This window comes from Chlorocebus sabaeus, chromosome 24, assembly GCF_047675955.1.
Source record: "Chlorocebus sabaeus isolate Y175 chromosome 24, mChlSab1.0.hap1, whole genome shotgun sequence".
Classification (NCBI taxonomy): domain Eukaryota; kingdom Metazoa; phylum Chordata; class Mammalia; order Primates; family Cercopithecidae; genus Chlorocebus; species Chlorocebus sabaeus.
The window spans coordinates 49,613,763-49,627,742 of NC_132927.1; the positions used below are offsets into that span (position 1 = coordinate 49,613,763).

General features: G+C 55.9%; 1 protein-coding gene across 2 annotated transcripts in view; it reads left to right on the forward strand.

The window, feature by feature from the left end:
- Positions 1 to 13,980, forward strand: part of PAPLN (papilin, proteoglycan like sulfated glycoprotein) — a 39,679-nt gene that overhangs the window by 19,240 nt on the left and 6,459 nt on the right. For both annotated transcript variants that reach the window (XM_037984219.2, XM_037984217.2), the window contains exons 14-25: positions 20 to 161; positions 4,440 to 4,520; positions 4,733 to 4,988; positions 6,147 to 6,267; positions 6,610 to 6,748; positions 7,803 to 8,280; positions 9,095 to 9,232; positions 9,918 to 10,042; positions 10,295 to 10,433; positions 11,064 to 11,201; positions 12,193 to 12,320; positions 12,415 to 12,523. In XM_037984219.2, the coding sequence (XP_037840147.2) occupies positions 20 to 161; positions 4,440 to 4,520; positions 4,733 to 4,988; positions 6,147 to 6,267; positions 6,610 to 6,748; positions 7,803 to 8,280; positions 9,095 to 9,232; positions 9,918 to 10,042; positions 10,295 to 10,433; positions 11,064 to 11,201; positions 12,193 to 12,320; positions 12,415 to 12,523 (1,994 nt within the window). The remainder of the gene's footprint in view (positions 1 to 19; positions 162 to 4,439; positions 4,521 to 4,732; positions 4,989 to 6,146; positions 6,268 to 6,609; positions 6,749 to 7,802; positions 8,281 to 9,094; positions 9,233 to 9,917; positions 10,043 to 10,294; positions 10,434 to 11,063; positions 11,202 to 12,192; positions 12,321 to 12,414; positions 12,524 to 13,980) is intronic.

Below are 13,980 nucleotides of genomic sequence, written 5' to 3' on the forward strand. Positions count from 1 at the left end.
TCCCACCCGTGGGCCTCAGTGCTCCAAGAGCTGCAGCTCGGGCACTCGGAGGCGACAGGTCATCTGTGCCATTGGGCCGCCCAGCCACTGCGGGAGCCTGCAGCACTCCAAGCCTGTGGATGTGGAGCCTTGTAACACGCAGCCCTGTCATCTCCCCCAGGGTAAGGACAGGAGGGCAGGGAGGAGCCTGGCCCAACCTCTCTCCCACTGGCTATAAACCCAGCAAGCATGTGCTGCCTCGGGGCCTCTGCCTGCACTGTCATCCCTCTGGACCCCACTTCTCCCACGTCTCCCCTGCTGAACCCTTTGCCATCTGTAAGGCCCGCCTGGTGTGCAACCCACGAGGCAGCCCTGCGTTCCTCCACTCAGCAGTGGCGTGCCCCCTGCCCCTCCCGCCCCCATAGCATGCTGTCATTTCTGTGGGACTCTTAGATTTGTTTCCTTGTGCTGCTGTGGTTGTATATGGCTTGTCAGACCTATCCACTATAAGCTTCTTGAGGACTGGGTCCCCAGCTTCCATATGCCTCTCTATACCCCCATAGAACTTACCTGATACGGTTAGGTACTCAGTGAATGTTTGTTGAATGACTGAGTGACTGACTGTGTGCTGAGGGAGGGAAGGGAAGCAGTCCAGGAAGGAGTGTCTCCACATGCCACTTCTGCCTCTGTCTTCTTCCCTTCATCCCCGTCCCACTGTGAAGGGAGCCTCCCAGGCAGGAGGGCCTGCTGGAGAAAGGGCACTGAGGCCGGCGTTTGCTTGGCATGAGGATGCCACATGGAAAAAGGATGTGGGTGGTGGCTGAGCTGGGATGGGGGTGGAGGGGTGGCCTTCCAATACTGCAGGGAGGCATGTTTGGCCTTGACTCACTCGTGACGGGGACTCTATGAGCCGTAGGGACCTTGAGGTGAAGGAAGGCAGAATTTCTATGAGACATGTGACAGGTGTGGCTAAGAACCAGTGGCCTCAGCGTCACCAGCAGGCTTGAGTTTCAATCCACTCCATTGCTGACCAGTTATGTGGCCTCGGACCAGTGCCCCACCTCTCTGGTTCTCAGTTTGCCCATCTGTACAGTGGTTAAAAAGAGGGACTTTCCAGACCGTGGTGGCTCATGCGGCACAATGGCTGGCCACACGGAGTGCTTGCTAGCTAAGCAGAGGGTGGGAAGGAGTGGTGGTGAGGCCTTGCGGGGGAGCTCAGCCTCACTGACCATCCTGAGGGCCCCTGGTGCCTCAGCCGGGGCCTGGCCCTTGGGGTTCACCAGCAAGAGAACCTTGGACTCCCAGGGATTCAGATCTCCATGGAGCCAGTCTGTTCCCCAGGGCCTTGCTGGCTTCTAAAAGAGGTGATCTTAAGCCTGTCGCAGTGACTAGCAGACTCACATAGAAAGGAAGAAAAAGGCCAGGGAAGTTTAATCCCAGCCTGTAATCCCAGCACTCTGGGAGGCTGAGGTGGGAGGATCACTTGAAACCAGGAGTTCCAGACCTGCCTCGCCAACATTGTGAAGCATCATCTCTACTAAAAATACAAAAAATTAGCTGGGTGTGGTGGCGGGCGCCTGTAATTCCCGCTACTCAGGAAACTGAGGCAGGAGAATTGCTTGAACTTGGGAGGCGGAGGTTGCAGTGAGCTGAGATCACACAACTGGACTCCAGCCTGGGGAACAAGAGTGAGACTCCATCTCAAAAAAAAAAAAAAAAAAAAAAAATAGATTTCACCACATGTCTATTGGAGTCTTCCAAGCCCAAATTATCATTGTTTTAAATATTCCTGGGGGCTGGGTGCAACTGCTCACACCTGTAATCCCAGCACTTTGGGAGTCCAAGGCAGGTGGATCACTTGAGCCCAGGAGTTCAGGACCAAACTGATCAACATGGCGAAACCCCATCTCTACTAAAAATACAAAAATTAGCCGGGCGTGGTGGCAGGCACCTGTAGTCCCAGCTACTCAGGAGGCTGAGGCTCAATAATCACTTGAACCTGGGAGATGGAAGTTGCAGTGAGCAGAGGTCGTGCCCCCGTACTCCAGCCTGGGAGACAGAGCGAGATTCTATCTCAGAAATAAAAAGATAGATAGATAAATATTTGTAGGGATTTTGGCAAGATGTAGTCCATGTGGGAATGGAATATTCACTTTATTATATTTGGAGACAGGGTCTCTGTTGCCCAGGCTGCAGTGCAATGGTACAATTATAGCTCACTGCAGCCTCTACCTTCTGGGCTCAAGGGATCCTCCCACATCAGCCTCCTGTGAAGCTGAGACCACAGGTGCAGGCCACCACGCCTAGCTAATTTTTTGATTGTTTTGTTGAGATGGGCTCTTGTTATGTTGTCCAGGCCAGTCTTGATCTCCTGGGCTCAGGCGATCCTCTCACATTAGCCTCTCAAAGTGCTGGGATTACAGGTGTGAGCCACTGTGCCTGACCCAGTTATTTTATTCTTTATACCTTTCTTCCATTATATAGTGATCTGCTTATTTTGGAAAATTTGAAGCACACAAATAGAAGGGAAGGGCACCCTGCCTCCCAAGTACTCATAGCAGCTTTCACGATGAGCATGGTTTTGGGGGATGTCCTACAGGTTTTCTCTTATGTAGCATTAAAAAAACATTCGTGTTGTCCTAATTTTATCTACTTATCCATTTGCATTTTCCGACAGTATTTTTTCATGAAAAATCTTTTTGAAAATTTTAGGGATGTTGTTTAAATAAATCCATATACCATAAAACCCACCCATTCTAATGGCACAATGATGTTTTGTAAATTTACAAGTTGGACACCATGATAAAAACTTTAAACATGCCAAAGAGTTGAAAGAATGCATAGTCAGCAGCCACGCACACACTGTGTCAATTCCACAACTAATATTTTGCTATATTTGTGTTTTTTTTTTTTTGAGACAGAGTCTCGCTCTGTCGCCCAGGCTGGAGTGCAGTGGCGCGATCTTGGCTCACTGCAAACCCCACCTCCTGGATTCACCCCATCCTCCTGCCTCAGCCTCCCGAGTAGCTGGGACTACAGGTGCCCACAACCACGCCCGGCTAATTTTTTGTATTTTTAGTAGAGACGGGGTTCCACCATGTTAGCCAGAATGGTCTCGATCTCCTGACCTCATGGTCCACCCGCCTTGGCCTCCCAAAGTGCTGAGATTACAGGTGTGAGCCAGCGCACCCGGCCTTGTGTTTTCATTATCTAGTCTCTTTTGTCATTGTTGTCTTTTTTTTTTTTTTTTCTTTTTGAGACTTAGTCTCACTCTGTTGCCCAGGCTGGAGCATAGTGGCGTGATCTCGGCTCACTGCAACATCCGCCTCCCAGGCTCAAGTGATTCTCCTGCCTCAGCCTCCTGAGTAGCTGGGATTATAGGTGCGTGCTACTGAACCCCGCTAATTTTTGTATTTTCAGTAGAGACGGGGTTTCACCATGTTGGCCAGGCTGGTCTCGAACTCCTGACCTCAAGTGATCTGCCCACCTCGGCCTCCCAAAGCACTGGGATTACAGGTGTGAGCCCATGCTTGGCTCGTTATCTAGTCTCTTCCTATCCCTTTGTCTATTCATCCAATTTTTAAAAATATGGAATTTTTTTATGGAGGTGAAATTTACATAACATTCAGTTAACCCTTTTAAAGTGTACAGGTTGGTGGCATTTAGTGCGTTATTTCAATCTCTGATGTTAGACATCCTAGTGGGTGGGAAGCAGGACCTCATTGTGGTTTTGATTTGCATTTCCCTGATGACTAATGATGTTGAGCATCTTTTTATGTGTGTGTTGGCCATTTGCACATCATCTTTGGAGAAATGCATAAGTTCTTTACCCACTTTTTAAAATTGGATGGTTTGCCTTTCATCAATCCAATTTTTCTTTTAAAGTATGTTCCGTTTTTTGTTTTATGTGGCTGGGATCATAACACATGCACATTTTTATATCTGGTACTTTTTGCTGAACATGTAAGATTAGCATTTTTGGCCAGGTGCAGTGGCTCACACCTATAATCCCAGCATTTTGGGAGGCTGAGTTAGGAGGATCACTTGAGCCCAGGAGTTTGAGACAAGCCTGGGCAATATAGGAAGACCCTATCGCTACAAAAAAAAAAAAAAAAAAAAAGATAGTAGTCCCAGCTACTCAGGGGCTGAGGTGGGAGGATCACTTGAACCCAGGAGGTTGAGCCTTTAGTGAGCTGTGATCACACTACTGCATCTCGGCCTGGGTGACAGAGACCCTGTCTCAAAAAAGATGAGCATTTTCTGTGTGACTGGAGACTTTGGAAGAGTGGCTGGGCGGTTTTTGAAATCCTGGGTGGTGCTCCTCCCTTGGGCTGTCTCAGGTTCCTGGGCCCTGCCTGGGCAGTGGGGTAGAAGCCAGTGCTGGGCAGGGTTGGCCACAGCTGAGGTCCATCCTCTCTTCCTCCCTTTCCATCCCGCATGGACCTCCTGGCTCCCTGCAGAGGTCCCCAGCATGCAGGATGTGCACACCCCTGCCAGCAACCCCCGAATGCCATTGGGCCCTCAGGAGTCCTCTGCCTCAGGTGAGAGCTCAGTCCCATCCCCCACTCACAGCCCTGTAGTATTTGTGTCTGAGTGGATGGTCCGTGGGGGTGTGGAGGCCACAGTTGGGTGCAGCCATGGTGAAGGGGAGAATGGTCCAGGGGACGGAGGAAGGTGGGTCCAGCATGGTCAGGGCTGGAGGGGAGGAGCCAGGTGGAGGCACTGTGTGTCTTTTGCTTCCTCCTCTTTGTAGACTCCAGAGGCCAGTGGTGGGCAGCCCACGAACACCCCTCAGCCGGGGGTGACCACAGGGGAGAACGAGGCACCGACCTGTCAGCCCTGGGCCCCGCTGCCTCTCTGCAGCAGCCCCTACACCAGCAACCCCTACAGTCGGGCTCAGGGCCCCATGACTGCAGACACAGTCCTCATGGGTGCTGCCCCGATGGCCACACGGCGTCTCTCGGGCCACAGTGGCAAGGCTGCCCTGGGGTCCCCTGTCAGCAGAGCAGGTGGGTGCTGGAGACAGGTCTTCCTCCTGCCCCATCAAAGAGGGAAGGTGAGGCCCCGTGGGTGAGCCAACATCTCTGGTCAGAAGAGGGCTGGGGTGGGCGTGCACAGCTCAGGAACAGGATGCCCACGCTTTCCTCCCTGCGCTGCCCTGAGCATGGGATCTTGGGGACTTGGCTTCCTGTGGCTGAGCTTCCTGCTGTGCCGAGTGGGGACACAAACCCCCACCTTGCTGCAGTGTCAGCCTGTGGAAACATAGACGGAGACTCCGAGAAGGCTCCAGGTGAGATTCTAGTCTCAGATCTAACCAGGCTCAGGGAACCCATGGTAAAGGCTGGATGAGGGCCGACCAGCTCCTCACAGTCTTCGTAACAGCCCCCGCCACGCCTGCCTTATGGATTGGGTCCGAGTCATCCCACTCCTGCAAGTGTCCTCCCTCTGCCTCTCCTCGTTCCATGGCCTGCCCTGAACGCATCCCCAATGTGCTGTCTCAGAGACTGGGTGCTTCTGGACCCAGACTTTGTGGCCAGTGGCCTGGGGACAGTTCCCAGCTCAGACACTCGCCGGCTGTGTATTGGGTGACTTGGGCCACATGACTTAACCTCTGTGATTTCGGTTCATCTTCTGAGAACTGGGAATGATGACAGTCATGATGGAGCCCCCGTGAGGGTGAAGTGCATCACAGTATGCCTGGCACAGAGAGGGCGCCGGGCACCCTCCCTCCTTTCACCTTGCCTCCTGGCACCTGGTGGGTGGGTGTGGAGTAAATGGTGGGTTCCTTTGAACCCCCTCTTCTGCCCTGTCTCCCGTCTGCTTCTGTTTTGTAACCCCCGCTGAGAACTGACATTTGGTCAGACTTGGATGAACATCCCCCTTCTTGGTTTTGTGGGCTGTGCAACTGACGCTCTGCCAGTGATGAGGGGCACAGCCACCGCTTATTGTGTTACGACTGCCCTCCCTGGTCGCTGCTAAGAGCCGGTGGATGTAGGCAGAGATTGTGGCACACAAAATGGCCTGCCCTGCACATGGGGACACACCCTCTCCCACCCGGGTCCCCACCCTGTCAGCCCCCACCATGGGGAGCCTCAGAGCCTGGGTCCTGGGATGCAGGGAGCATGGGGACAGGCTGGGCAGTGAGGGGCTGTGTGATGTCTGCCTAGGTACGGGTGCTGCCCTGACGGGGTATCTGTCGCTGAGGGGCCCCATCACACTGGCTGCACAAAGTTGTACGGCAGTGACAGCGCCAGGAGCAGGCCCAGGTCAAGGGCAGTGGCTTCTACAGTAAGTGTCTGGCCTGTGGGAGGGGAGGAGGCCTGTGGGAGGGGAGGAGGCCAGCCCTTGAGCCTGCTCAGTGTCACTGTGACCCAGGATCTTTGCTGCTTTGGCCTCAGAGAAAGGGGGTTCCTGCAAACCTGCTGGCTTGGGTCATCCTCTGGAGGGCACCAGGCTTCAAAGATGGGCCTGGGGCGGATCAACGGTTTCATCCAACATTCTCCTGGCCTCTGGTCTCCCCTGGACTGGGGTTCTGGCCTCTCCTTCCTGCCATCCTCCCCATGGCAGCCCAGAGTTCCCAACAATGGCCAGATCCATTGCCCACTTCCCAATCATGGGTTTCCTCCCCAGGTCCACAACACCCACCAGCCCCAGGCCCAGCAGAATGAGCCCAGTGAGTGCCAGGGCTCCCAGTTTGGCTGCTGCTATGACAACGTGGCCGCTGCAGCCGGTCCTCTTGGGGAAGGCTGTGTGGGCCAGCCCAGCCATGGTGAGTGGACGCCCCCTCTCCTCCTTCTTGATGGGTAGACTCTGCTCCCACCATGCCTCCAGCCCCCACCCAGAACCAAGACCTTCCTGCTGGCTCAGTTATTCATTCCTTCCACAAATGTTGATTGAGCACCTGCTAGGTACCAGGCCAGAGAGCAGTGCCAGAGTGTTCTTGCATCTAGCAGTTTGAGCCTGTGGCCTTCTGGCTGCTTCTGGGAACTGGGGAGGGTGGGAGGTGGGAATCCCAAGGGGCTGGGATGCCAGTCTCATGCTTGGGAGTCAGTCCCTTCGAGGCAGAGCCGGTGCAGGGCAGTTAGTGCCGGGATGGGCAGGAGTGCCCTGACCCTGCCTGGAATGTGCGTGGAGTAGCAGGAGCTGAGTGCTGGAGGGAGGGTAGGGGGCAGGGAGGTCTTTGAGGTTGCAGCCCTGCATGAATGAGTAGAGCTGCTGGGAACCATTTCGAGGACCTCAAAGGCCAGGCTAGGGCTGTGGTCAGGGCTCGCAGGAGGCACCTGTGGTCATGTCTAAATGTGGAGAGGTGGGTCAGGCCATGCTGGCGAGGGCTGCTGGAATGGCAGGCTGGGTGCCGGAGGTGGGCTCAGTGGCCAGTCAGTGCAGCATCCTGGGGACAAGGGCAGGCCCTTCCTGGGCATCTTCACACGCCCTGGGTGGCTCAGGCCTGTGTCCCTATCACAAGCTAAGCAGGCAGGTTCACCTTCTGGGCTCACTTTGCATGTGACTCCAGGTGGTCTGGTGGCAGGAAAGGCCAAGGGTCCGAGGGAGCTGGCCCAGAGGGCCCTGGCCCTGACCTCCCAGAGGCTCTAGCTCTGTGGGTGAAGGCTGCTGTGGCACCAGCCTGGGGCAGGTCTGCACAGTGGACAGACTCCGGTGGAAGTGTCCTGCATCCCAGGGTCAGGTCAGGCCCCCAGCCAGGGGTGTAGACAAGCTTTATAAATGGGGAAAGGCCTGCTTCCTGAGTCGGAGGCTGAGGGGATGGAGGGTGCAGCCTTAGTACTGGACACCTCAGTGACATACATCACACCTGTGCCCCGCAGCCTACCCCGTGCGGTGCCTGCTGCCCAGTGCCCATGGCTCTTGTGCAGACTGGGCTGCCCGCTGGTACTTCGTTGCTTCTGTGGGCCAATGTAACCGCTTCTGGTATGGCGGCTGCCATGGCAATGCCAATAATTTTGCCTCGGAGCAAGAGTGCATGAGCAGCTGCCAGGGATCTCCCCACGGGCCCAGTCGTCCCCAGCCTGGGGCTTCTGGAAGGAGCACCCACACGGTTGGTGGCAGCGGCAGTCCTGCAGGCGAGCAGGAACCCAGCCAGCACAGGACAGGGGCTGTGGTGCAGAGAAAGTCCTGGCCTTCTGGTGGTCTCTGGCGGCAAGACCAACAGCCTGGGCAAGGGGAGGCCCCCCACGCCCAGGCCTTTGGAGAATGGCCATGGGGGCAGAAGCTTGAGCCCAGGGCCCCTGGACTGGGTGGAGATGCCGGATCACCAGCGCCACCCTTCCACAGCTCCTCCTACAGGTAAGGCCCACCTTCCCCAGGTAGACGGGGGGTTAGGACACCCAGGCCAGGAGTGCACCAGTTGGAGCTAAAACCTGAAGTCAGCCGGCCCTCCCTCCCATCCCTAACTTCTGTTTCTCCTGAGAGCCCTGCCTGGTGGGCCTTGTTGCCATCATTCTACGGATGGAGAAGCTGGGGCTTCAGAGACTTGAGGCTACTCTGATGTCTAATAGACATCTGTACAGATGGGAGCTCCGGGGTTCTGCATCAGAGCTCACCAGTATACCCTGGGGCCTGTCTGGCCGGAAAAGCTTATTGGCTTCATGACTTTTGGCAAGTCACCCAACTTCTCCAAGCCTCAGTTTCTTGACCTGTAAAATGGTGGCATTACCTCCTGTCCTGTGTACATCACAGGTGTGGGTTCTGGTCAAGATGACTCTTGGGGACTGGGTCATATTAATGAGGGATTTGGGAAGATTAAAAACAAAATTAAAAACATTGTGTTCCACATGGGTCGAGCGTGTGGTTTAGCCCCCACATGAACCCGGTGTGTGCCGTCCCTCCCGACCTCTCCCCAGCCCCTGGGCTTTGCACCTACCTTGTTGCCGCTATAATAACAGGTTGAGGCAGCAATGCATGGGGGCACCTGGGGCAAGTTGGGGAGGGTGGATTCCTGAATCCATGGGCTTCTGGGGCTCTGCCTCCCATAGGGACCCTCTAACCCCGAAAGTGCCTGTGATAGGATGGGCCCCAAGCTGTCTGCGTGGAACACACTGCTTAGGGTGGTTCTGGTCCTGGCGCTCGTGCCAGTCAGCAGGTCTTCCCACCTCTCCAGGATCAGCTTGGCAGGTGTGGAGCCCTCCTTGGTGCAGGCAGCCCTGGGGCAGTTGGTGCGGCTCTCCTGTTCAGACGACACTGCCCCGGAATCTCAGGCTGCCTGGCAGAAAGATGGCCAGCCCATCTCCTCTGACAGGTGGGTGACAGTCCCCCACCTCCTCTGACAGGTGTGACAGCCCCCTACCTTCCCTGACCGGTGTGTGACAGCCCCCCGACCTCCTCTGACAGGTGTGTGTGACAGCTCCCCCACCTCCTCTGACAGGTGTGACAGCCACCCGACCTTCCCTGACAGGTGTGTGTGACAGCCCCCCACCTCCTCTGACAGGTGTGTGTGACAGCTCCCCCACCTCCTCTGACAGGTGTGTGTGACAGCCACCCCACCTCCTCTGACAGGTGTGTGTGACAGCCACCCCACCTCCTCTGACAGGTGTGTGTGACAGCTCCCCCACCTCCTCTGACAGGTGTGTGTGACAGCCACCCCACCTCCTCTGACAGGTGTGTGTGACAGCTCCTCCACCTCCTCTGACAGGTGTGTGTGACAGCTCCCCCACCTCCTCTGACAGGTGTCACAGCCCCCCCACCTCCTCTGACAGGTGTGTGTGACAGCCCTCTGACCTCCTCTGACAGGTGTGTGTGACAGCCCTCTGACCTCCTCTGACAGGTGTGTGTGACAGCCTTCCCTGAAGCATTCCCCCAGGCTCGCTTGGGGTGGGAGGGTGCCCTGTGGACTCTGATCTGCTCTGGCAGGAGCACTGAGGCTGAGGGAAGACTCACTGTTGACTTTGGGAGCCCAGAGCTCACCCCCACACCACCCCACTCAGGCACAGGCTGCAGTCCGATGGCTCCCTGATCATCCACCCCCTGCAGGCAGAGGACGAGGGCACCTACAGCTGTGGCAGCACCCGGCCAGGCCACGACTCCCAGAAGATCCAGCTTCGCATCATAGGTCTCTGTCTCCACCCCATCCACCAGTGCATTCTCAGGGGCCCAAGTGGGAAGGCCAGGATGGGGCGCCTACTCGAGGGCTGCCTCACGCTAGAGGGACCCAGGGTGTCTCCCTGAGTCAATTCCTTGTGCTGGCAGGGACCACCCTGTAGCCCTCATTTCTCCATAAGTCCCTGCTGGTCTCATGGCCTACCTTCCCTTCTACTCCCTTTTCCCCACAGCTCACACCTTGTTTCTCCTGGCCTCATGACAGGGAATGACATGGCCGTGCTGTCTGAGGCTGAGCTGAGCCGCATCCCTCAGCCCAGGGACCCAGGTCAGGACTTTGGCCAAGCGGGGGCTGCTGGGGCCCTGGGGGCCATCCCCTCTTCACACACACAGCCTGCAAACAGGTAAGAACTCAGCAATGCCATCTTGCCCTCCCCCATGCCAGGGCCAGGGCCGGGGGTCTCAGTGGGTGAGGAGGGGAAGGTCTGCTGTGATCAGGCCTTGCTGGCCCCTGCTCAGGGCTCTGGGAGGCCAGGCCTAGAAAAACAGGTTCCTAGAGCTGGGCCTCTTGAGGAGGAAGCTTCTGGGAACGGTTCCACAGGCTCAGGACTCAGGAACTGAGGAAGGGGAAGGGCACACAGAGCTAGAGGGCCTGAGCCGGCTTCTTTGGGGAGCGTCTTGAGCTGGCCTTGAGGAGTGGTTAGTTTACAGGGGGGATGTGGAGGACCGGAGGGGTGCCCAACTCAGAGACCTAGTGGCAAGTGTGCAGGGTGGGGGGTGACAGATGGGGATCCTGGCTGGTGGGTGTGTCTGGCCAGCCATGGTAGACGGGCAGGGAGTGGTGGTGGAGAGTTAGCTTTAGACTTCACCCCAGGTAGTTATTGACTTTCTAACCAGAACAAGGCAGGGGATTTTAGGAAGCTGAATCTGGCTGGAGAGGGAGAAGGGGCCACCAGGCTCATGCAGAGGTTCCCATGGGAGTAGGCGGGGGCAGTGGCAAGGGCCCCTCATGCTGTGGGCTGCTCGTTTGGCAGGCTGCGTTTGGACCAGAACCAGCCCCGGGTGGTGGACGCCAGTCCAGGTCAGCGGATCCAGATGACCTGCCGTGCCGAAGGCTTCCCGCCCCCAGCCATTGAGTGGCAGAGAGATGGGCAGCCTGTCTCTTCTCCCAGGTTTATTTGACTCCTCTCCCCTTCCTCCTATTCTGCCTCCAGCCCCACCTTATCCCGTGGAGGCCACCAGGGAAGGGAGCTGCTGGGCATCGTCATGGCCAGTTCTCAGCCGGACTCCAGGGCCTTTCGAGAGATGGAGCAGCTGGGCAAAGGGCTCCTTGGGTTGGCTAACATTTGAGTCTCTGGGCCTTTCCAGAATGTGGTTAGTGGACAGAAATAAGAGGCCAGTTAACAGAGGTGATGGCGGAAGGAGGAAATGGAGTTGGAACACATTCCCAGCTGTAATCATAATCGCTACCCTTTACTGAGCGGGCACTGAGCGTGAGGCTTGTTCTCTATCACGTGACCTGCAAAAAAAGCCATATTGATCAGGTGCTGTTTTTCCCCCATTTTACACACAGAAGCTTAACATCACACAGCTTATAAGCAGCAGAACCAGTATTTGAGCCCACTAAATGAGTATAGCAAAAACTAGAAACCCAAATTGAAATTTTGTTTCAGAAAACTTGAAATGGTTTGTATTGCGAAGCTTAAAAGCCAGACATTTTCGGCCGGGTGCAGTGGCTCACACCTGTAATCCCAGCACTTTGGGAGGCCGAGATGGGTGGATCATGAGGTCAGGAGTTCAAGACCAGCCTGGCCAAGATGCTGAAACCCCATCTCTACTAAAAATACAAAAATAGCCAGGCGTGGTGGCACATGCCTGTAATCCCAGCTACTCGGGAGGCTGAGGCAGAATTGCTTGAACTCGGGTGGCAGAGGTTGCAGTGAACCGAGATTGCACCACTGAAAGCACCAGCAGCTGCAGGTGTAAAGTCTGAGGCCAAATGGTCCTTCCATCAGACCCCACCAAACACTAGGGGATGCTTAGCCTCTCACCAGGGACCTGGAAGACCTTGTGTTCCCTCCCTGACCCCATGCTCGATGGACAGAGCTGGAGGAGAGGGGAGGCTCCTTGGGCTGGAGCCAACTGGCTGTACTTGGTCCCCAGACACCAGCTGCAGCCTGATGGATCCCTGGTCATCAGCCGAGTGGCTGTAGAAGATGGCGGCTTCTATACCTGTGTCGCTTCCAATGGGCGGGACCGAGACCAGCGATGGGTCCAGCTCAGAGTTCTGGGTAAAGTGGCAGTCCTGAGTGGCCTTTGAGGTCAGGTGGCATGGGTAGGGCAGGATCTTCATAGTGGCTGACAATGACTTGTCCTTGTGCCCAGGGGAGCTGACAATCTCAGGACTGCCCCCTACTGTGACAGTGGCAGAAGGTGACACTGCCAGGCTGTTGTGTGTGGTAGCAGGAGAAAGTGTGAACATTCGGTGGTCCAGGTAAAGGCTCTATTCCAAGCCGTCCCCACCCCCAGACCTTCACAACCTCCGGTGTGGATGTCTGCCTTTCTGCCAGGGATGTCACTGTCACCATTGCTTCCATTCCGGCTTCCAGGCCTGGTGCCAGGGGACAGGGCTGCAGCACCCTCTTGGCTCTGTAGGGCCACTGGCTCTCTGCTGGTTGGGCTACACTAGGGTTTCCTAACCTCAACACCACTGACAGTTTGGAGCTGGTAAGTTTTGGTTGCTGAGGGCTGTCCTGTGCTTTGCAGGATGTTTAGCAGCATCCAGGGCATCTACCCACTAGATGCCAGCAGCACCCTCCCCAAAGTCATGACAATAAAGAATGTCTCCAGACCCACTGCCAAATGTCCCCTCATGGCAGAATCTCTCCTGGGGCTGTGAACCATTGGACTACACTCAGCTTTGGGGACTTCAGTGGTCTTTTACGCCAGATCAATCGGTTTTATATTTGTCCATTCATTTAGTAGACATTTTTTGCCCCCGCCCTCCCTGTAATGTGTCAGGACTAGGCTAGGTTCTGGGAATCCTGGGGTTACCTGAGCCCCAGGGTACTCCCGGGCAGATGGCCCAGCATCCCAGGAGCTCCAGATGTGTTTTGCTGTAAGTGCCCTGTGTGCACAGAGGAGTGTCAAGGAAGTGGGGGCCAGGAAATGACGCTGGCTGCACCACAATAGCTAAGGATGGCAAAGGATGTTCTTGGTAAAGGAAGCAGCAAGTGCCAAAGGTGGACACTGAGAGAGGACACCAGGATGGGAACCGGCCAATGCACTGGCCAGGAGAGGTGATGGGGTTGCAGAGGGCATCTGTGTCTTGTGTGGCCTCGAGCCCAGGGAAGGCAGTGGGAGCTGCTAGAGGTTTCCCCACTGGTGTGCTCAGTCTAGCCGTCCCCTGATCAGCTTGTCAGGCCTGCTTCTCCACATTGGCCTCTCCTGGATCTTTCCAGCAGCAAACATGCATAGAACTCCCCTCTTCACAACCACCTTCCATTGAGCCTCTACGTTCCTGCAGACCCTACGCTGACATAGTGTCCCCTTTACAGCTGTCCATGTTGATTGCCTCTGCCTGTTCATCTCCCTACTCACTTCTCAGGGCCTGCAGTGGGGCCGCACATCAGCCCCTGCTCCAGGACACTGTCCTGGCCAAGGTCACTGCCTCTTTCCCTAACTCCACTGGACACCTGGCAGTCTTTACGTGACCTGTAGTGTTGTTCTGCTTGCCGTATGCTCCTCCTTGAAATTCTCCCTTCCCTTGGCTCCAGGAACCACTGTCTTCTGATGTGCCTCAGGGCCTGTCCTTGGTTTCTTCCTGTGTGACTTGGATCACCTCATAGACATGCACTTTGCTGAGTCAGTGCGATGCTGACACACTATCTGGGTCTGGGACTCTTGAGCGCCACACTTCAAATCTGAGGCCTCCTGCTATCTCACAGGCAC